The 23353-nt window shown below is 39.8% G+C and overlaps 1 protein-coding gene and 1 non-coding gene across 2 annotated transcripts in view; both read right to left on the bottom strand.

Annotated features, from left to right (window-relative positions):
- The window catches only part of CNTNAP2 (contactin associated protein 2), a 2330533-nt gene that overhangs the window by 894421 nt on the left and 1412759 nt on the right, over positions 1-23353 (bottom strand). The window contains exon 11 of the mRNA XM_070369076.1: positions 17804-17910. Coding sequence (XP_070225177.1) covers positions 17804-17910 — 107 coding nt within the window. The remainder of the gene's footprint in view (positions 1-17803; positions 17911-23353) is intronic.
- TRNAW-CCA (transfer RNA tryptophan (anticodon CCA)) lies at positions 3648-3719 on the bottom strand. The gene has a single exon. It is a non-coding gene; the product is annotated as a tRNA-Trp (tRNA).

The following is a 23353-nucleotide window of genomic DNA, read 5'->3' as shown; positions in this document are numbered from 1 at the left end:
ATTTTGCAGACTGGAGCCACCATGTCAGCTCTGGGACAAAATTACATGGTGGCCAAGGAACTGCAACCCATCAGATATTTTTCTTGCTTTACTTGATAATAAGACCACATTTTAAAAGGCAGATCTGTATACATTTAGAGTTTTTCACTTTTACTTGGTTAAGATAAAAGGTTTTCAGAAAAAAACATTTCACTAAAATTTGGAAGCAGTCATATGTAAGACTACCCAAAAAGTGAGCCAGCAAAATTTTCTTGAAAACTGCTGCACTTTCCATGGGAGCCTTTTGCATTAATGGAATTAGCCATTTACAACAAATACAACAGAAGAACATTATTTGGGTGGATGGGCTTTTTCATTCCAGATTCCAACAATCTGAACCACACTGTTGCCCACACTCTTTTGCCAGGAGGGAGTAGAAAGGAGGGAGCAAAGCAGAATGCGCCAATGATAAGAAACGAAACGGAGAGAGTTCTTTGTTCACCACCATTTTATAACGATAGAAACAGGGGCCAATAATGCATTCTTCAAATTTTCATCATGTGAGTGGCGAAAAAAAAAAATCACAAGATTCATTATTGAGTAGTTTTTTTTTTTTTTTTTTCACAGAGAGATTGGGAAACAAGACCAGGTATCTCGAATTTAAAGAGTATAAATTTGACTCTGCTCGGTCACAGCTGGAGGCACTCCTGAAGGAAGAAAGCATCTCCTTCTTTAGATTTAGTTTAACAATCACAAAATAATCTTAAAATTAACATTGTATCCCAAGAGATCTAATTACTCATCAGTTGCTGCCTAACATTATATTATATCCTAAACAGTCGAGGCAAACTTCAATAATGCAGAAACACTTCTATCATTTTCAGTAAAAGAAATGTTGACCATCGAATTGATATCACACAATCCAATGCCCTCCAAACATTATTTGGCAGTCTTCTAAGATTTTCTTAGTTCAGAGATTATTTTCAGCCAATAGTCTGCTGGGTAGACTTTAATGTCATTTAGGGATTGACCTGGTGAGGAAACTCTACTCTTTTCTTCCAGAGAATAAATTTGTTTCATGGTAAAACTGAGCAATGAAGAACTACATCTGAAGCCATACTTTGGACCTGAGGTATTGAAAGATCACTGTCCTCTGGCTACTCATCCCACCCACTTGACTCCATATCCTGCTGCCCCGTTGGTGGGACCACTCTCTTCATAGTATGACATTTGTAACTTTATCTATCACCTCTGGAGAATCACCTGTGTTGATTATAACTGATAGACATTTTACTTCCCTGATAGCTCAGTGGGTAAAGAACCTGCCTGCAATGCAGGAGATTCTGGTTCGATTCCTGGGTTGAGAAGATCTGCTGGAGAAGGGATAAGCTACCCACTCCAGTATTCTTGGGCTTCCCTTCTGTGGCTCAGCTGGTAAATTCTCCAGCAGTGAGAGAGACCTGTGTTCGATCCCTGGGTTGGGAAGATCTCATGGAGAAGGGAAAGGCTACTTACTCCAGTATTCTGGCCTGGAGAATTCCATGGACTATAGTCCATGGGATCACAAAGAGTTGGACATGACTAAGAGACTTTCACTTCACTTCAAAGATTTTACACATCATCTGTACCCTTCACAATAATACTTGTAGGAGTTACTATTATTCTCCTTTTATTAATAATGAAACAGAGCAATGATACTCTGGTAAAACAGTTTTATTAAAAAAAAAAAAAGTCTGGATTTCTAGGGTTTGTCAAGTTCCACAGAGTAAATTCTCCCACCGTGCCTGGTTTAACCTACCAAGTTGAAACAACCAGTTCATAAAATTCCTAAACAATAATCTTGGCTGCAATACACCACTCAAACAGGATGGTGCTAACCAGGGAGATTTAGCAACTTCCTAAGGGTCGTATGACATATAGAAATCTAAGTGAGTGTTCCCCTTGAGGTCTGGGGACTCCGCAGCTGGGTCTCCTTCCTAGCACACTTCTCCTCAGTCTGTGTTTACTTATGCACTTGGACTCTGCCTGTCCCAACTTTATTCCCAACCAAAGAAGGAATGTAGCCGGGGCTCAGGTCCTCCTTGAACCCTTTCTGACCATTTTAGTTTGCATGGTTCTCTCTAGCACATTATCATGTATACACAGTTGCCTTTATACCAGTTTGGCACATCCGTTACCTTCTACTCATATATTAATGTTTTCTGTGTATTTGTCCTGGTTCCTTTTGTAACCACTTCATCTACTTCATAAAGAAGTGGGCTCTGATCTGTATTTCTGTATCCATGCAGTGTGCCATACACAAAATAGACATAATATTACGGAATGAATTGAAATTGTCTATGAATTAAAGATATCCCTATATACCAAGTTTGTAAAGCACAGGACTTGCAAACACAGTCTTAGGAACACAGTGACTAATGTAAATATGAAAGCACAAAAAAGAAAAAGTATGATTTGTGAGATAAATTCTCCTTTCTTGTGTTTTGAGTGTATGTAAACATCTCAGAAATTTCTCTCCTTATATTTCAATTAAACAGCCCTCTATATTCTTCCCCCTAATGGAGAGATATGGAGGTGGGTGTTTTCTATCTGTTTTTCTCTTCACTCTGAACCTTGGATGAAATAGTCAATGGGGTTAAAACTACAGGGGAGTTGAAGGAATAATGTTAATTCCCTCAAGACCTAGCTCTGGCATTTTATCACCTCTGAGACGTTCAGGATCACAGCTCCTCTGTTTGTAAAGTGGTATGCTTTTCAACATGATTTGCACATCAACTTTTGGCAAAGGCTCTTTATTCAAAGAGAAAGACATATTTTTGAAACTATTGAAAGAGTCTCCGTAAAACTGAAATTAAATCCTTTCATTCTATGTTTAATCTTAGCCATCTTTCCAAAGCAAGGCATGAAAGAAGGGATTAATTTGAAATTTGGGCTGCCTTAGAAATGTAAAGGTCCTTGGGCTGTGTTTCTTCAAATGACCTGCACTATTTTAATCCGATGTAATTTATTTGGCTGTAGCTGAGAGAATGGCCTCTAAATCCCCTTTCAACATTTCTACACAGGTAGCACTCCCCTCTCTCCATCTCACTTTATCTGCAGAGGCCAGGTGAAAAAGTGAGTAAAGGAGCTGCTGGAATGATTGTTTCTTTTCCTAACAAGTGTGATTTCAGGAAGTGACATCACTTGTCATTCATGTTCTTTCCCCAAGTGCCCCAGCTCGGTGAGAAAGTGAGATTCTCAGCTAGAGAATATACACAAATAAGCACAAGCTTCCTAATATTGAAACTGTACATATTTTATTGAAAACTGCTTTCTCTACCCAGCACCATGCTGGAGCCATCTCACCCTAATTCGTCCCTGTCCATTTGATAAGAAAAAAACACAGAAGTAAACAAGTAAATAATGTGAAAAGATGAAACAGTTGCTTAAATCCAGAAAGAATCTATGATATAATATTAATTTCCCATACAATTATCTTTATATATATTTTGCAAACATGAAAATTACCAACCTAGACTATAAAATGTAATTCAAATGCGAATGCATGTCGCTCAGTTGTGTCCGACTCTTTGCAACCCCGTGGACTGTAGCCTACCAGGCTTCTCTGTCCATGGGATTTTCCAGGCAAGAATACTGAAGTGGGTTACCATTTCCTTCTCCAGGGGATCTTCCCAACCTAGGGATTGAACCCAGGCCTCCTGCATTGGAGGCAGACGCTTTAACCTCTGAGCCACCAGGGAAGCCCGTAAAATGTAAAAACGTGGTTTAATTTACCTTCAGCTCACAATTCACAGCATCACAGTGAGATGGCTAGATAGCATCACTCACTCAGCAGACATAAATCTGAGCAAACTCGGGGGGATAGTGAAGGACAGAGAAACCTGGCATTCTGCAGTCCATGGGGTGGCAAAGGGTCGGACATGACTTCGCGACTGAACAACAGCATCAACACAATTCCAATGAACCAGGGATGTGAAAATGAATGAAGAGTATAAAAACCTGTATTTTTAATGAAATGATACACTTCATTGGAGGGGGCTGTTTGATATTCTCTTCTAGTATCTCTGCCTTCTTCCTTTCTTTTCTCCATACTCCACACCTGTCCTCTATGCAGGACAGAGTCAGCCCTCAACATACTGATGAATGAATAAAAAATGAACACATGATGCTGAGAATATAGATGGCTGGTTTCCCATAGCCCTCCAGTTTTATCCCACAGACACTTAAGTGACAAGAACAGACTGAACATCTGAAGCAGGTCTTGGTGTAGGGATGAAATGGGAGAACTTGTGGGGGGAGGTAAAACTGGGAGAGTTTGGAAACTGTTCATTTTATTACAAAGAAGCACAGTCTGGCTACTTAATGCCATGTCTAGATTAGAGCAGATTCATCCTGGGCATATAAATCAGTCAGGATAGCCATTATATTTGCTAATAAAGCCTTTTATCTTTTCAGTGAGTATTGGCTTAAATATTTAGAGGCTCTCTGATCTTTTCTTTGAGAATCAACTCTATCAGTATTCAGGCAAATAATTGGCTGGCTGTTTTTTTTTGTTGTTGTTTGTTTGTTTGTTTTTTAGTTGAAAGATAATTGCCTTAGAGTATTGGGTTGGTTTCTGCCAAACATTGTGGCTGGCTGTTTTTTAAGACTTAGTACAATAAAAGTTACAACAAGATCTAGGACGCTTTCTCTTTTTACAAAGCACATTAAGAGGCAATTTTTCATTGAATATCCCAGAGGAAACTTAAGTTCAAAGAGGTTAAGTGATTGTCCAAAGCTAAGACAGCACAGAGGCTAAAATAAAGGAGGCCAAGAGGAAGTGAGTTAAACCCAATCCTTCTTGTTTAATTGTAGCTACTGACCTGTAACATGTACCTGAAGAGCCGACTTCACCCTCTAGGGGATAGATGAAATCCACACATTCTCTAAGAGGGTTGGAGGAAATAGAGGATTCATAAGTAGGGAAGAGTATTCTTTGCCAAATAGAGAAGCTGACAAAGAAATAAGTCTGGCTGTACAGCCCGAGGATCTGAGGATTTGATGTTAGATAATCTGATCTCAAACACTGAGGTTTCTTTCCCTCTCCATAGTTTCCCGCTAGTAAGAATGCACGCATGATACTGCATGATAAATTAAAGGATTATGTTCATCTTATTCACATTTATACTGTTTAAATAAACAAGTTTTTTTTTTTGCCATTTAATAGATAATCAATATTTAAACATACCTATATGTATTACTTTGGTCACCTAATGTGAACAGCTGACTCATTGGAAAAGACCCTGATGCTGGGGAAGAAAGAAGGCAGGAGGAGAAGGGGATGATAGAGGATGAGACGGTTGGATGGCATCACCGACTCAAAGGACATGAATTTGAGCAAGCTCCAGGAGATAGTGAAGGATGAGAAAGCCTGGTGTGCTGCAGTCCATGGGGTTGCAAAGAGTTGGGCATGACTTAGCAATTGAAAAACAAAAACAATATTTGTTTTAGAAAAGCTCATAAATCAGCCACCAGAGTCGGACATGACTGAGCAACGGAACAACAACAAATTAAACAAATTAAAAGCAGAGGGAGCAGTGATAGACACAGCAGCACAAACAATCAAAACAGCCCTTCCCTGTCCCTGAAGGGCTTCCCTGGTGGCTCAGATGGTAAAGCATCTGCCTGCAATGTGGGACACCCAGGTCTGATCTCTGGGTCGGGAAGATCACCCACTCGAGTACTCTTGCCTGGAAAATTCCATGGACAGAGGAGCCTAGCAGGCTACAGTCTGTGGGGTCGCAAAGAGTCAGACATGACTAAGCGACTTCACTTTCTTTTCTTTCTTTCATACAATCAGCCAGCACAAGAGTTGACTACAATCTGTTATCAGAGAGAGACCTTTTGCTGCTGTTACAAATTACTTCAGCACTGTTACTACATTTTCTCACAAGTTTCTTCAACAAATGGTGTCTAAACATGGCAATATTCTCCTCAAATATTATTTGAAACATGTAGGTTTGTTGGCCCATATATTGAATCCATCCCTATGATTTCTTGTAATTTTAAGCCTCTTTTGATTTTTTGTGCTGCTGTGTCTATCACTACTCCCTCTGCTTTTAATGTGTTGTTGTTCAGTCACTTAGTCATGTCCAACTCTTTGTTACGCCGTAAACTGCAGCATGCCAGGATTCCCAGTCGTTCACCATCTCCTGAAGCTTGCTCAAACTCATGTTCATTGAGCTAGTGATGCCATTCAACCGTCTCATCCTCTGTTGTCCCCTTCTCCTCCTGCCTTCAATCTTCCCCAATATCAGGGTCTTTTCTAATAAGTCAGTTCTTCTCATCATGTGGTCAAAGGATTGGAGCTTTAGCTTCAGCATCAGTTCTTCACATGAATATTCAGGACTGATTTCCTTTAGGATGGACTTGTTTGATCTTGCAGTCCAAGGGACTCTCGAGAGTCTTCTCCAACACCACAGGTAAAAACATCAATTCTATGGTGTGCAGCCTTCTTTATGGTCCAGCACTCACATCCATACATGACTACTGAAAAAAACCATAGCTTTGACTAGAAAGACCACTGTCAGCAAAGTAATGTGTCTGCTTTTTAATATGATGTCTAGCTTGATCATAGCTTTTCTTCCAAGGAGCAATCATCTTTTAATTTCATGGCTGCAGTCACTGTCTGCAGTGATTTTGGAACCTAAGAAAATAGTCTGTCACGTTTTCCATTGTGTCCTCATCTTTTGGCAAGAAGTGATGGGACCGGATGCCATGATTTTAGTTTTTTGAATGTTGAGTTTTAAGCCAGATTATCCGCTGTCCTCTTTCACCTTCAAGAGGCTCTTTAGTTCCTCTCATTTTCTGGCATAAAGGTAGTGTCATGTGCATATCTGAAGTTATCGATATTTCTCCCAGCAATCTTGATTCCAGCTTGTGCTTCGTTCAGCCTGGCGTTTCTCATGATGTACTCTGCATATAAGTTAAATAAGCAGGGTGATAATATACAGCCTTGATGTACTCTTTTTTTCAATTTGGAACCAGTCTGTTGTTCCATGTCCAGTTCTAACTGTTGCTTCTCGACCTGCATACAGATTTCTCAGGAGCCAGGTAAAGTGGTCTGGTATTCCCATCTCTTTAAGAATTTTCTACAGTTTGTGTGATCCACACAGTCAAAGGCAATAGCATAGTCAATAAAGCAGAAATACATGTTTTTTATGGAATTCTCTTTTTTTTTTTTAACAATCCAATGGATGTTGGCAATTTGATCTCTGGTTCTTCTGCCTTTTATAATCCAGCTTGAACATCTGGAAGTTCTTGGTTCAATGTACTGTTGAAGCCTGGCTTGGAGAATTTTGAGCATTACTTTGCTAACATGTAAGTGCAATTGTGCAGTAGTTTGAACATTCTTTGGCATTGCCTTTCTTTGGGATTGGAATGAAAACGGACCTTTTCCAGTCCTGTGGCCACTGCTGAGTTTTCCAGATTTGCTGGTGTATTGAGTGCAGCACTTTCACAGCATCATCTTTCAGGATTTGAAATAGCTCAACTGGAATTCCATCACCCCCACTAGCTTTGTTCATAGTGATGCTTTCTAAGGCCCACTTGACTTCCCACTCTAAGATGTCTGGCTCTAGGTGAGTGATCACACCATTGTGCTTATCTGGGTCATGAAGATCTTTTTTGTACAGTTCTTCTGTGTATTCTTGTCATCTCTTCTTAATATCTTCTGCTTCTGTTAGGTCCATACCATTTCTGTCCTTTATTGTGCCCATCTTTGCATGAAATATTCCCTTGGTATCTGTAATTTTCTTAAAGTGATCTCTAGTCTTTCCCATTCTATTGTTTTCCTCTATTTATTGCATTGATCCCTTTGGAAGGCTTTCTTATCTCTCCTTGCTATTCTTTGGAACTCTGCATTCAGATATATCTTTCCTTTTCTCCTTTGACTTTTGCTTCTCTTCTTTTCTCAGCTATTTGCAAGGTCTCCTCAGACAAAGATTTTGCCTCTTTGCATTATTTTTCTTGGGATGGTTTTGATTACTGCCTCTTGTACAATGTCATGAACCTACGTCCATAGTTCTTCAGGCACTCTACCAGATATAATCCCTTGAATCTATTTGTCACTTCCACTGCATAATCATAAGAGATTTTATTTAGGTTATACCTGAATGGTTCAGTGGTTTTCCCCACTTTCTTCAATTTAAGTCTGAATTTGGCAATAAGGAGTTCATGATCTGAGCCACAGTCAGCTCCCAGTCTTGTCTTGTTTTTGCTGACTGTATAGAGCTTCTCCATCTTTGGTTGCAAAGAATATAATCAATCTGATTTCGATGTTGGCCATCTGGTGATCTCCATGTGTACAGTCTTCTCTTGTGTTTTGGAAGAGGGTGTTTGCTATGACCAGTGTGTTCTCTTGGCAAAACTCTGTTAGGCTTTGTCCTGCTTCATTTTGTACTCCAAGGCCAACCTTGCCTATTACTCCAGGTATCTTTTGACTTCCTACTTTTGCATTGCAGTTCCCTATAATGAAAAGGACATCTTTTTTGGGTGTTAGTTCTAGAAGGTCTTGTAGGTCATCATAGAACCATTCAACTTCTGCCTCTTCGGCATTAGTGCTTGGCACATAGACTTGGATTACTGTGATATTGAATGATTTGCCTTGGAAATGAATAGAGATCATTCTGTTGTTTTTGAGATTGCACCCAACTAATGCATTTCTGACCCTTTCATTGACTATGAGGGCTACTCTATTTCTTCTAAGGGATTGTATGCACAGTAGTAGACATAATGGTCCTCTGAGTTAAATTCACCCATTCCAGTCCATTTTAGTTCACTGATTCCTAAGACATCAGTGTTCACTCTTGCCATCTCCAGTTTGACCACTTCCAATTTACCTTGATTCAGGGACCTAACATTCCAGGTTCCTATGCAATATTGTTCTTTATAGCATTAGACTTTACTTTCACCACCAGACACATCCACAACTTGGTACTGCTTTTGCTTTGGCTCAGCGTCTTCATTCCTTCTGGAGCTATTTCTCCACTCTTCTCCAATAGCATATTGGGCACCTACCAACTTGGGGAGTTCATTATTCAGTATCATATCTCTTTGCCGTTTCATACTGTTCACGGGGCTCTCACTGTAAGACTACTGAACTGGTTTGCCATTCCCTTTTCCAGCGGACCATGTTTTGTCCGAACTCTCCGCCATGACCTGTCCATCTTGAATGGCCCTACAAGGCATGGCTCATAGTTTCATTGAGTTAGACGAGGTTGTGATCCAAGTGATCGGTTTGGTTAGTTTTCTGTGATTGTGGTTTTCATTCTGTCTGCCCTCTGATGGATGAGAATAAGAGGCTTGTACAAGCTTCCTGATGGGAGAGACTGGCTGTGGGTAAACTGGGTCTTGCTGTGGTCTGCTAGGCGGGGCCATGCTCAGTAAATCTTTAATCCAATTTTCTTCTGATGGGTGAGGCTGTGTTTCCTCCCTCTAGTTTGGCCTGAAGTCAAACTATGGTAGGGAAAAGGGTGATAATAGTGACCTCCTTCAAAAGGACTTATGCCAGCATGCTGCAACTCCCAGGACTGCTGTAGTCAGTGCCCCTGACCCCGGGCAGGCCACTGTTGACCCTCACCTCTGCCCGAGACTCGCGGACGCTCACAGGCAAGTCTGGCTCAGTCTCCTGTCACTGTTCCTTTCTCCTGGGTCACGGTACACACAAGGTCTTGTTGTGCCCTCCAAAAGTCTGTTTCCCTGGGGTTGGTTCTCAGTCCTTTGGCCAGATCCCCAGGTTGGGAAATCTGTTGTGGGCCCTAGAACTTGTGCAACAGTGTGAGATCTTCTTTGGTCTAATTCTTCTCAGTTTGTGGGTTGTCTGCTCGGCAGCTCTATAGCGGCACTAATGGTGACATCCTCCAAGAGGACTTATGCCACGTGCTGGGCCTCCCAGGTCTGCTGCAGCCAGAGCCCCTGTCCCCATGGAAGGTCACTGCTGACCCACGCCTCCACAGGGTCTAGGGGCCTCCTTAACCAAAGTGAAAGGGTAGCAGGCTCCTCTGTCCGTGGAATTCTCCAGGCAAGAATACTGGAGTGGGTTGCCATTTCCTTCTCCAGGGGATCTTCCCAATCCAGGAATTGAACTCAGATCTTCTGAATTTCAGACAGATTCTATACCACGTGATCTACAAGGGAAATCCCCTGCTTTTAATTAGTGCATCTTTTATTCTCTATGCTCCTTTCTCTGTTTTTTTTTTTCTTTTCCCTTTTGCTTTACTTTCTCTTCATAGCTTTACAAGCCTCATAAACTTGGATAAAAGACATTGATTTTAAAAAGCTCTTGATGCTTCTTGTGTTCTCTGCCACTTATTTACTCTTGGATTCAGTGCACATTCATTGAGCACATTTTTTTACAGCTTAAAATCTGGTGTTTGTTAAATGTGCACAATATTTGGATATAATTGGCATTTTACAAAAATCATTAATGCCCATTACAAATAACTTATTTGGACAGCCTCAAAAATAGTTGGTTAACCTTAAAATACTGAGCACATATTATAGGCTGGCTGGGCTCTAAGAATAAAATCGTGGACAGAACCTGGCACTACCTTTTCTCAGGTAGTATAAGCCCAATGGAGAAGACAGACATTATTAAAGAATCACAAATAATAAATGCAAAACCACAGCCATCACTAATAGTAAGAGGAAGAGATATGTCCTTCAAATAAGAGGATGTGGCCTAATTACAGTTTCATGGAAAGCTTCCCCAAGAAGGTGACTACTGAACTGAGATCTCAAAGATGACTAGGAATATACCAAGCAAAGCAGAGAGAGGAAGTGCAAAAGACCTGCGGTTGTGGTAGTGGGAGGGGAGCGGGAATAGTGCAAGGATACAAGGCACATATGGAAAACTGAAAGGAAGCCAGTGGCACCAGCAGGGAGACAGGGAGGAAAAGTATGGCCCACAATCCAGGTTAAAGACAGTCATATTGAGTTCAGTTCAGTTCAGTCACCCAATCATGTCCGACTCTTTGTGACCCCATGAACTGCAGCATGCCAGGCCTCCCTGTCCATCACCAACTCCCGGAGTCCACTCAAACTCATGTCCATTGAGTCGGTGATGCCATCCAACCATCTCATCCTCTGTCATCCCCTTCTCCTCCTGCCCCCAATCCCTCCCAGCATCAGGGTCTTTTCCAGTGAGTCAGCTCTTCGCATGAGGCAGCCAAAATATTGGAGTTTCAGCTTCAACATCAGTCCTTCCAATGAACACTCAAGACTGATCTCCTTTAGGATGGACTGGTTGGATCTTCTTGCAGTTCAAGGGACTCTCAAGTCTTCTCCAACACCATAGTTTAAAAGCATTAATTCTTCGGCACTCAGCTTTCTTTATAGTCCAACTCTCACATCCATACATGACCACTAAAAAACCATACCCTTGACTAGACAGACCTTTGTTGGCAAAGTAATGTCTCTGCTTTTGAATATGCTGTCTAGGTTGGTCATAACTTTCCTTCCAAGGAGTAAGCGTCTTTTAATTTCATGGCTGCAATCACCACCTGCAGTGATTTTGGAGCCCAGAAAAATAAACTCAGCCACTGTTTCCCCATCTATTTGCCATGAAGTGATGGGACCAGATGCCATGATCTTAGTTTTCTGAATGTTGAGCTTTAGACAAACTTTCTCACTCTGCCTTGTAAGCCAACAGAACTTACTGCTGAAGGATGGATTCCAGTTCCACAAGGCCATCAATCCGCCCAATGACTGCCAGGCTTTTTTTTTTTTGGTAGCAAAATTCAAATTCCAAATTGTCTTCATTGGTGTCTAAATTTGTGGTAGTTCCAAATGGATGGTGGGTTCAAATATCCTTGTGCCAACAAGTCTAGGATCTTATGCCCTAGGTTCGTGTGACTTTTAGCAGGTAGGGACAATTTCTTTTTAAAAAGTTACACTTTGAATTAAGCTACCTACGGACATAATGGATTATAAATAACATGATGTGAGCTACTGAAAACCACTTTACTTTTTATGTGTGCAGTAATAAGGTGCAGTATAATTTATGGTTTACAAATTTATAGACCCAGAGTCAGAGCTCCAAAATACAGCATGTAGAATAGTTTACTTTAAAAAATTAATTTATTTTATTTATTTGTTTATTTGTTTTCCCGGGGGAGCTACACTGAGTCTTTATTGCTGTGCTCGGGCTTCCTCTAGTTGCAATGAGCAAGGGCTACTCTTTGCTGCAGTGGGTGGGCTTCTTATCTCAGGGGTTTCTCTTGTTGTAGAGCACAGACCCTAGAGTGCATGGGACTCAGTAGTTGTGACACACAAACTTAGTTGCTCCGAGGCATCTGGAATCTTCCTGGACTAGGGTACCCGTGTCCCCTCCACTGGCAGGTGGATTCTTATCCCCTGCAGCACCAGGGAAGTCCTAGAACAATTTTCTTATAATGTTCAGTTTTCCTTCTAAAATTGGCTACTGAAAAATTTACTTTTGCATTTCTGTGGCAACACCAGTACCTGTTCTTAGTATATCAGAATTCAGAAATCACACAATTTCAGAATTGGACGCGATCTCCATAGACCTTCTAGTTTGCCTCTTCTGGAAACAGTCATGTCTATCCATCTGGGCAAGGTGGAAGTCTTCCCTTTAATAAAAAGATATCTGGAAAAATATTTCCTCTCAGAATGAAGGTCTGATATGTAGCAATTCTTGCAGAGTTCCACCCCGAAACATTGCCTGTATTTGTCAAATATCCTCTTGTACTTGTGAAAATAGTCCCAAGTTTTCATATTATTGAGGATACCCTGGGAGTTTTTAGGGCAGTTCCCTATAGGGGATTAATTGTGTATGTAAGAATGACTGAAACTTCAGCAGCATGAGAAAAATTATCTGCTAAGCCTTGAGATAAGGAATAGGTTTCTGAATTAATTTATGCAAACTAGACCCATAAATATGAAGTGTAAAGAACACATGTGAAAAATGGGATGATAATTAGATCATAAAAAGCATTTGATATATCAGAACGTAAGCTTGGAGACTGAAAAGGACAATCTGTCTTGCATCACAAACAGAAAAAGATTGTAAATATAATCATGAAGTTTTGCTCAAAATAAAGACAAATTCACATACTTTTGAGGGAGTAAAAGAGGAATAAGTCAACAGAAGCAAATAAACTCTCAGTATATAATATGATCAGTCTGCTCTTTGCATCATGATTTTATGATTTGATATGCTACCACTTAGTGCTTAGAGATTTACTGAGAAAGGAATGCCTGCATAGGAGGTGACACCAGTCGTAAAGAGCACGCCTGCCAGTGCAGGAGACATATGAGAGTTGCGTTCGATCCCTGGGTCAGGAAGATCCCTGGAGGAGGACATGGCAACCCACTCCAGTATTCTTGCCTGGAGAATCCCATGGACAGAGGAGCCTGGCGGGCTACAGTCCATAGGTTGCAAAGAGCTGGACCCGACTGGAGTGACTTAGCACTCATAAAACTGCAACAATGTATCTGCATTTTGTCATAAAATAGCCTCTTTAGTTTGGGGACAAGAAAAAAAAAAATTCTCTCCTTCTTGCCATCTGTGGCTTTCCCTCTGAGATTTCCTCACTCAAATTATGACACCCTGACTCCTCCAGGGAGTGGTTTGTAAATGACAATCCTCTGAGCCCCATATAGAATTTATTTGAAAATTAATTTCTCCATGTATAAGCAACAAATAAACAGATACAGGTCTAGGACATACCAAATAACCTTTAATGTCATTCAATTCTTCTGAAAAAAAAAAAAAAAAGTAAACTAATCATTCACTGCAAGCCCAAATCTGCCATGGAAACGATAGCAAAAAATGAATAGCAGCAAGAAATTATGTGACAGATTGTGTGACAATTATTAGCATAGAAATTCAGAGCAAAGGGATGATTGTTCCAAGGGGATGAAATGGCAATAATTTATTGAGTGCTAACATGTGCTAAAGGGCTTCCCTGGTGGCTCAGTGGTAAAGAATCCACCTGCCAATGCAGGAGATCCAGATTTGATTCCTGGGTTGGAAAGATCCCCCTGGAGAAGGAAATGGAAACCCACTCCAGAGAATCCCATGGACAGAGGAGCCTGGTGGGAGACAGTTTATGGGGTCACAGAGTGGACATGACTTAGTGACTAAACAACAACATACGCTACGGCCCTTCTCAGTGTTCTCCACAAATTATCTCATTCCATCTCACAATGGCCTAATGAGATGCTGGTGCTATTAATCTCAATTCACAAAAAAGAAAACTGAAGCTCAAAGGGTTTTAGTGCTCATGGTCACAAGTAAGTTGATCCAAGTTCAAACTCAGACAGTATGACCTGTCAAATAAGGCTTTTGAGGCTTTATCTTGGACTTCAGCCACCTGGCAACCAGGGGTCACCCAAGAAAGAGCTTTCTCATCCCAAGCCCAGCTTTGGTCAGGGTAGAAAATGTGTTAAATGGTAACCTAACTGTAATGTCTGTGAAGCCCTCCTAAATACTTACATTTACTAAACTTCAGACTTTCGTTAGCTATTCTTTACCTTTTCAAACCAGTACTATTTAAAAATGTCCATAGCTCCTTTTCTTCTCTTTTTTTGTTTTAACGTTTTGCTTTGTACTGGGGTGTGGTCTGCTAGCAATGTTGTGACGCTTTCAGGTGGAGTGAAGGGGCTCAGCCATACACAGGCAGCCACAGCTCCTCTTCAAAAGGTCTTTCACCAGATGATGTTTAATAAGGCTAAGAGAGTTCAAAACCACAGAATCAACACCTGGAAATCTCAGGTCTTTGACTCACAGAATTGTGAGAGACCTCAGGAGCCATTTAGTTGACAGAAGGACTAAGAATGTCCAAGAGAAGTGAAACGACTTCCTGTGAAGGCACCCAGCATGGCAACCTCACAGCCATCATTAGAAGCCAGGGTGGCCATCGACGATGTAAGAATTACAAATTATTCATTCTGTATCAAGCTGAAGGGCGTTTCTTATATCTTATAATATCTTATATTTTATCTTATAATATCTTATAATTTTCACAGTATTATGTGTGGCGCCAGACCCTCCCAATTTTTAACTAGTTCATGGGAGTAACCAAGAGATACAACAAGTCTTTTAGCTTATTTGGCAGCATGCACCATACTATAAGCTACAAGATATATTTTTCATAACAAAATTGTATCCAATCTGTCCTTTCTTGAATTATGCAGGATGGTCTTCTAGCCTCTGTTTATGCAAACACATGAGTTTCAACATTTTCACCTTATTTGGGGAAGACAACAAGCGATCAGGCTTTCATTGTTAAAAATGAATGATTCTACGTTTCGTAGATATAAAAATTAAATAAGTGGTGAGTAGAATGAGCAGCAGGGAAGAAATAATTCCCTTTTTTATTTATATTATTTTTTTTATTTTGGTAGAGCCCTGAGTTCATCTGAACGAGAAGCACCGATTTCAGAGGTCTAAACTGCACTGCTTATTGAAATGTTTGGTTTTCTCAGGACAGTCTAAGGGACAGGAGGCTTGGGACTTGAAAAAGAGATGAGAGAGAGGTCTGAGGGTACTGATATAGATGAGCATGGGACAAGATGATCTGTGAGAACTTTCTAGGGGTAGGGATGGCTGAAGAAATTAAAGACTTGTAGTGGGTAAAATCCATGTGCTGTATGGATATACTGTACGGATATAAAATCCATGTGCCGTAAAGATATACTGCTATACAGCAAGCCTGAACAAGGGGGCTCAGTGTCTGGTGAGAAGGTGTCCAAGTGTAGGGTGAGCAAGGCAGAGAAAACAACAGCCACAGATGGAAGCAGGAGAGGGAGGGCAGAGGACTGTGCTTATTTCATAACATCAATACTAAATTTACAGGGAACAGGAAGCTTTACAGGTGTTTCTGCTTACATTTTAGAATTCATTGCCCACATTTTATTTCTGGGCTGCACTGCCTGGCAAGCAGAGCATCTTAGCTCCCTGATGGGGGATCAAACCCATTCAACTCCTGGGAATTCCCTGCCTTTTTACATTTATAACTTCCCATGTGTGCCAAACTAAATGCTCTTAGGACATTTCTAAGATTTGTAAGTCATTAACTAAAAAAAAAAAAATCTCAACTTATTTAACCACTGTCATATATCTAAATTTTATTTAAAAATTAACGTTTTTAAATGTCTGTACTGTGTATTCAATGAAATAAGCAGCTATAGAAAGTTATTTGCTTTTACATTTAACAGCAAAGTGGTCACTGAGATAGGAAGCACTTGGAACCACCAGCAATTTTCTTTAGTTAGAATTTCCATTTTTAAGAAACAAGGTTGCAGCAGTTAAAGGTGGTATTTATAGCACATATAACACATTGTACACAGTCTACTGGTGGAGTGAAAGTACTCAGTTTCATCAAAATTTTTTAATTCATCATCAGATATACAACAAATGTCATGGGCTGAAAGTTAACATTTTGATGTGACTGAAAGGGTATATTATTAGTTATAAGTCCTTTATTCCAATTAATTTTAATGTCAATCATTTTTGTTCTTTATTCATTGAAATATTTTACATACCTATACATAAATCCCTTATAGGTAATGAATCTACTAAGTGTCTGTTTTACTTGTCTTGTATATCTTCCTATTAATGTTAATTTTTCTAAGGGTTCGTTTTTGTCTCTTCTTTTTAAAATATCCTCATAAAATAATAAGTGCAGTAAAATAAATTACAGATATTTTTTCTTAGTTGAGGTATTATAATACACACTAAACACAATGTCTGATTGTATATTACTACTGAGTGACTGAACTGAACTGAACATTACTACAAATAATGATATGAAGAGGATCAGAGAACACTTTTGCATTTTTACTGTCACCAGAACTCTGGTGATAGTAAAAGTTTTGCTTGTTATTGTTTTCTAAAAGTGAAATGAAGAGAAAGCATTCTCTGTAACTAGAGGACTTAGATATTAGGTTTCATATGGAGAAAAGATTGAAGACAACTCAATCTCTTTCCTCACTCCCTCTAACACACATGCACACACACACAGACACACACACACACACACACACTACATAACAGATGACCTTTCACGTATGTTTTATGGCAAATCTGTCTTCAAAATACTTGGCAAGCAGCTATGCATTATTGGAAAATTAACATTACAATTATAAAGTTAATATTTACCTTAATATTTTAACTGCAAAAATTAAAAAAAATTATTTAACTTTTCAGGGTAAAGCTATTATGTAAAACAAGGCACATTGTGTTTTAAAAGTCATTTTCACATGCTACTTTTTAGTTTTTGATATTTAAAAAAATTATAGTCTTGTGCTTTTACTTTACATATGCAACTCCAATCGACTTTGTTCCACTTTCCAGCTCATTTTTATGATCTAAAAAGTGTGGCCAAACAATCATAAAAGAGCAGGAGACACTACTGTCCAGAAACTAAATGTTCAAATTACACTCTGTCTGCCTCTCTGATGAATTGATAAATGAGAATCCAGTCAGAGACATCACAATAGCACAATTTTCCAAACAATCTGTGCAGAAAAGACACTGCTTAGACACTTAGAGGCACATACAAGATCAGCATTCCCATCTCAACTGTGTGTTTACAGAACATCGGAAACACTGGTACTTCTTTTTGAGTCGTTAGGCTTGACAGAATATATTCTGACGACTTGAATACTATTCTAGAAAAGCAACAGAATAAAATCTGGGTGCTTCAGAATCAAGTGATTTACTATGTGGATTATTCAGGTTGTTGGGCTTAACATCGTAGCTGCAGACCTGGGATTGTCGCGCAATCACACGTTTAAAGTGAGATGAATTGGCACTCACAGTTGTGGCAGGTGGCCCCACTGTATCCAGTCTCATCGCAAGTGCATTTGAAGCTGTCCCATGTTTGAGAGCACTTCCCACCATGCTCACAGTGATTGGGCACACATCTGTCAGAGAAAGAGACAAACAGAAATAAACCAACAAGCAAATGAGATTTATGAATGGCCAAATTCCAAGCTGTCTGGGCCATATATCATTTCAATGCCAGGTTGCCTTAACAAGGCAATTAATCCTTGTTAGTTTAAGCAGATTAATATGATTCATGATGGAAGGTGCCAAACACACAAAAGATGATGTATCACAGGCATGGTGTTTCCCATTTTTGAGTAAACAGTAGAAATTAACAAACAGTTGAGAGGTTCATTTACATATCACAGATTCATTTTATTTTCTTTTGCACAAAGACACTAGTTAAATTTCCTCCCAGTGAGAGACAAAACATTAGCCATCTTGTTTTCTGCACTATCTTTTGTCAAAGCCAATAGTACCAAGTGAGAAAGGCTTTTGTTTTTTAACAGCAATTTGAGTCTCTGAAATGCTCATAAGAAATAGAATGTACTAGCCTTATAAGAAAAGATTTCTAAGTCTTCCTTACCCCTTCTCTTATGCCCTTCTGGCTAAGAAAAACCACATACATAACGAGGTAGCAAGTATAATACAGGGGAAAAGTACAGGTTTGTATTCAAATCTTTGTTTTTGCGTTTCCTTGATGGCCAATTGTGATAATGTAATGTAACCTTTCTAAGCTTCACTATTCTCATTTGAAAAATGAAGTAATTATACCTACCTGATAAATAGTTTTGAGGTTAGGAGATAACGTTCATAAAGTAGGTACTTAATAAGCAAGAAATAGAGGGCCAACAAGCAGAAGCTAGGAATATCTAAACCACAACTTGCAGGGCACAATTTTATACTTTGCCTGTATCCTAGACATAGTTAAGTTGGAATCAGCTCTGGAAAACTGTTTCAATAGCACAAATTACTTTCTTGTTATGTATTAGCATTCCAAAAAAAAGTCTAGATTTGAATAGGAAACTATCTAAAGCAGAAAAGTCCACCCATATTAAAAAGGCAGAACCCATAATAGTGGGTCACAGGTTGATTGACAGAGAAACACCCTTCAAACATCAATAATCATAAAAGCCTGGTAGTGTCTTGCTGCAAAATAGAACAGGACTGACCTCAGAGATACTATTCTCCATTCCCTGTTCTTAATTTACCGTCAGCCATGCCTAAAACTACCCTAGCAGGGCATAGCCCAATTTGGCATGAAATGCTGTTCCTCTCTAACTCTTTACAAATCTTTCATCAGGCAACAAATAATTATCGAGCACTGTGGGAAACAAGATAAATCAGATTCCATCTGCTGCCTTTCAAGAGCTAAAGCCTCGAAAAGTAAAACATTGTATCCACAAAAATCATCATAGGAGGTGGAAATAAAAAGTGCCATGAGGTAGGGACTAGAAATGCACTGTGGAGTTTCCCATGAGGGATCTAGCTCACAATGCTTCTAGTGGAGCCTCAGTGAATAGACGGACTGTAAGAGAAGAACACGAGAGGGAGAACATCATGAAGGGAAAATACATCATCGGAAGAGGATAATGATGGACTTTCATGAGGTGGGATGGAAAATTCACTCTACATTTAATAGGCACTTATATTCCACCTGAATTTGAACTGGGTGTTACTCAGGCTCCAAAGGTGTGTCTTCTCCAAAGACCCTATAACTTACATGGAGGTGGGAGATAAGATTGATGCAAAATGCAATACCAAGATGAATTTGATGAGTCATCAAAGCATATGAAATGTTACAGCAATGTGGAGACTAGAGTAGTTATGGGTAAAATATAAATAAAGGGTCTAATAAAGTTTACAGCATTTCACTTGTGCCTTAAAAGAGGACTTGCATTTTTTATAATTAAAATGTTGAAAACTGTTCCCAGCAGAGGACTCAAGAAAGCAGCAAGGAGGAGGCAGAACCATGATCAGTGGGTGGGTGCTCTGGGGTTGTTCAGGTATATTGACATAGCAAATTCCCTCTACAGGTGCGCAGGCACAGACCTCAGCTGAAGGCATTCATATACAATAGTCCTGATTCTCCAGACCATGGGAGGAAGCAAGGATACAGACACCCCAACATTACATAAAGCTAAAAATCATCTTTGATGCTTAATTTGGGATTTCAGTACTTAAATGCCTTTGTATGGTATGTTTACCTTCTAATTTGTTTTGTTTAATAATAACTCAGGCTAATAGTGAAAGTAATTTACATCAGCTCATTATATCAATTAATTCAGGGGGAAGTAGTACAGAGTGTACTGTGTCTCAAAGGAAAACCTTGTTGGAATCTAAATGTGCTCTAAATAACATACAAATGAAAAAATCTACGTCAAAATGATTCAAATAAAAAGATTGGTGTGCACTCACACACACACAAGAACCATGTAATGGTCAAGTGAGATTAACTGAATATTTCTAAAGTTCAGTATTAAGAATTTCTTTAAAAGAGATCTTTTATTCAAATAAAAGTTTAATATTACTAATGTTTGTTTCTTAAAATTTATATTTTTAAATTGACATGACCCTTATGTTGATTACTAGCATTTTAATTCTTAATGGTGATAAATGTTTTATTTCTATATCAAGCTGATTCAAATATAATATATTTCAAACCATAATATTTTATCACTATATTAAAAAAATGTTAGGACCAGTTACTAAGCAAAACAAAATATGAATTAACCTAGCTTCCCCGTTCCTAATTATTTATGTCTTCTCTCACCCTCTTATGGAACCATCTATTTATGTCCAGTATACCATTGGGCTTCACAGGTGGTCACTAGTGGTAAAGAATTCACCTGCCAATACAGGTAGACTCAAGAGACCTAGGTTTCATCCCTGGGTTGGGAAGATCTGGAGGAGGGCATGGCAACCCATGCCAGTACTCTCGCCTAGAGAATCTCATGGGCAGAGCAAACTGACAGGCTACAGTCCATAGGGTCGCAAAGAGTAGAACACAACTGAAGCGACAATGTGCATACACACACTGGCACAATATACCATTATCACATTGTTTAGTTATTATTGTTTGAGCATCAGTCTCTTCTAAAGTGTGAGACTCTTCAGTGAGGGATTCAGATCTTTTGTTTCTTAGCATGACAAGGTGTGTAGTCCATTCAGTACATGCCTATTGACAGGCTGAAGGGATGGATGAACTCAGTGTTAGGAATTTACACCAAAGAACTGAAATAATTTCAGAGAAAACATCTCTTTTACTACAAGTGATATCAATTATTCCTATCTACGATTATAGTCTTAAATCCAGACTCTTGCTCTGGTGAACTAATTATTTTAGTAGGTCACAGGAAATGTATAATTTGTTTCAGAGCATGTCCTAACTTGAAAGTTTGGTTCACATCAAAAATGAATCAAAATGACTTTGCTGCCCCAACTTGAGAGCTACTTGACCAGGATGAGGAACATACAGGGGAGAAGCTGACAGGTGTCAATTTGCTGTGATCAAGGGGCTCCAGGAGAAGAGGCAGCATTCAGTTAACTCTGTCCTGAGGTTATTTGCAGCTGGCAAGCACTGGGCTGCCAACCGGGCAGTCTGAGAGACCCCGATCCTTCCTACACAAGGGCTCTGACTGGAGGTGCAGGCGTAGGGGGACAGAGACCACCCTGGGGCTTGCAAGATAGATGAACATCTGGCCCAGTGGTCTGGCCAGGCCTGCGGTGGCTGGCAGGCACTAAGGGAGACAGGACCATGTGCTCATGGATGGCCAAGACATAGCACTTGAAAGATAGGATGAGGGCCACAGGCTGGGCAGGATCTGGCTGCTCGGCCTCCTCTGGCTTGGCTGCCGCTCCTCGGCCGGCATGGCCCTGCCTTTTGAGGGCAGACGTCAGGATCTTCTTGGACTCGGGGATCAGGTCACCCACTCCACAACACCACGCTTGTGCTTCATCTTGTACACCTGGCATCAGAGTCTTTCAGGCAGAATTCTCCTTTCAATTGTGGCAATTCTTTCCAAAATGCTTCAGAACCCACAAGCTATATTTTGGAAGTTCAAATATATAACACACACTCAATATAAAGTCAATCAATATGAACAGAGTGGCTGGATGGATGCAAGAACTCTATCCAGGGTTATGGATGACAGGTGCAGTGTAGTTTACCCGGAGTATCTCTTTTATTCCTATGCTTGATTTTAACTGTAAAGCATTGAGAAAATTGGTGTTCATAAATAAAAGAAACTGAAAATCATACCAGATGTGTCTGTAGCAGCTCACTTTGTAGTCCATGGACACTATTTAAACAGGGATGGTAGAATAAATTTTACTTCAAATTAAAAAAATGCTAATCTGACAGCATAAGTGAGTGCATTGGTAGCCTTCAAAGCATTTTGAAGGTGTGTTATTTTCTTCTCTACAAAGTAGGCTCCAGTCCATGGGGTCGCGAAGAGTCGGACACGACTGACCGACTTCACTTTAACTTTCACTTCACTATTTTCTTCTCTACAATATTTAAAAGTTAAAATAGCTGTATTTATTCTTCAAAATTTATTTTATTGAAATATACTTCATTTACAATGCTGTATTAATCTCTACACTACGGCAAAGTGATTCAATTATTGTTGTCACTCAGTCACTCAGTTGTGTGTGACTCTTTGTGACCCCATAGACTAGCATGCCAGTCCTCCCTGTCCTTCACTGTCTCCTGGAGTTTGCTCAGACTCACGTCGATTGAGTCGATGATGCCATCTAACTATCTCATCCTCTGTCATCCCCTTCTCCTCCTGCCTTCAATCTTTCCCAGCATCAGGGTCTTTTCCAATGAGTTGACTCTCTGCATCAGGTGGCCAAAGTACTGGAGCTTCATCTTCAGCATCAGTCCTTCCAATGAACATTCAGGGTTGATTTCCTTTAGGGTTGACTGGTTTGATCTCCTTGCAGTCCAGGGGACTCTCAAGAGTCTTCTCCAACATCACAGCTTGAAAGCATCAACTCTTCAGCACTCAGCCTTCTTTATGATCCAACTCTCACATCCGTACATACATACATATATATATATTCTTTTTTTATATTATTTTCCATTATGATGTATCACAGGATATTGGATATATTTCCCTGTGCTATACAGTAAGAACTTGTTGTGTATCCTTTGTATATATGAGTAGCATCTGCTAATCCCAAACTCCCGATCCACCCTCCCCACCTCCTTTCCCCTTGGCGATCACGAGTGTGTTCTCTCTGTTGGTGACTGTGTTCCTGTTTCATAGATAAGTGCACTGGTGTCATATTTAAGGTGCTACTGTTGAGCATCTTCTCTTGTTGGACACCTGTTTTTTTCTTTAGAGAAATGTCTATCTATGCCTCCTGCTCATAAAATAGTTTTAAATAAAATTAAAATAAAAATTTTGCATTATCCTTACAATTCATGCAGCTGGTCAGAGATCCTGGCTTTAATCACAAGCTTCCAGGGATTTCCAGTTTGCCACAGTAGGATCTCAAAGAAGAAGGACACCAGGAAAAGAAACGGCCCAAGAA

This window comes from Bos mutus, chromosome 4 (assembly GCF_027580195.1).
Source record: "Bos mutus isolate GX-2022 chromosome 4, NWIPB_WYAK_1.1, whole genome shotgun sequence".
NCBI classification, from domain to species: domain Eukaryota; kingdom Metazoa; phylum Chordata; class Mammalia; order Artiodactyla; family Bovidae; genus Bos; species Bos mutus.
This window is presented reverse-complemented; position numbering and strand designations above follow the sequence as displayed.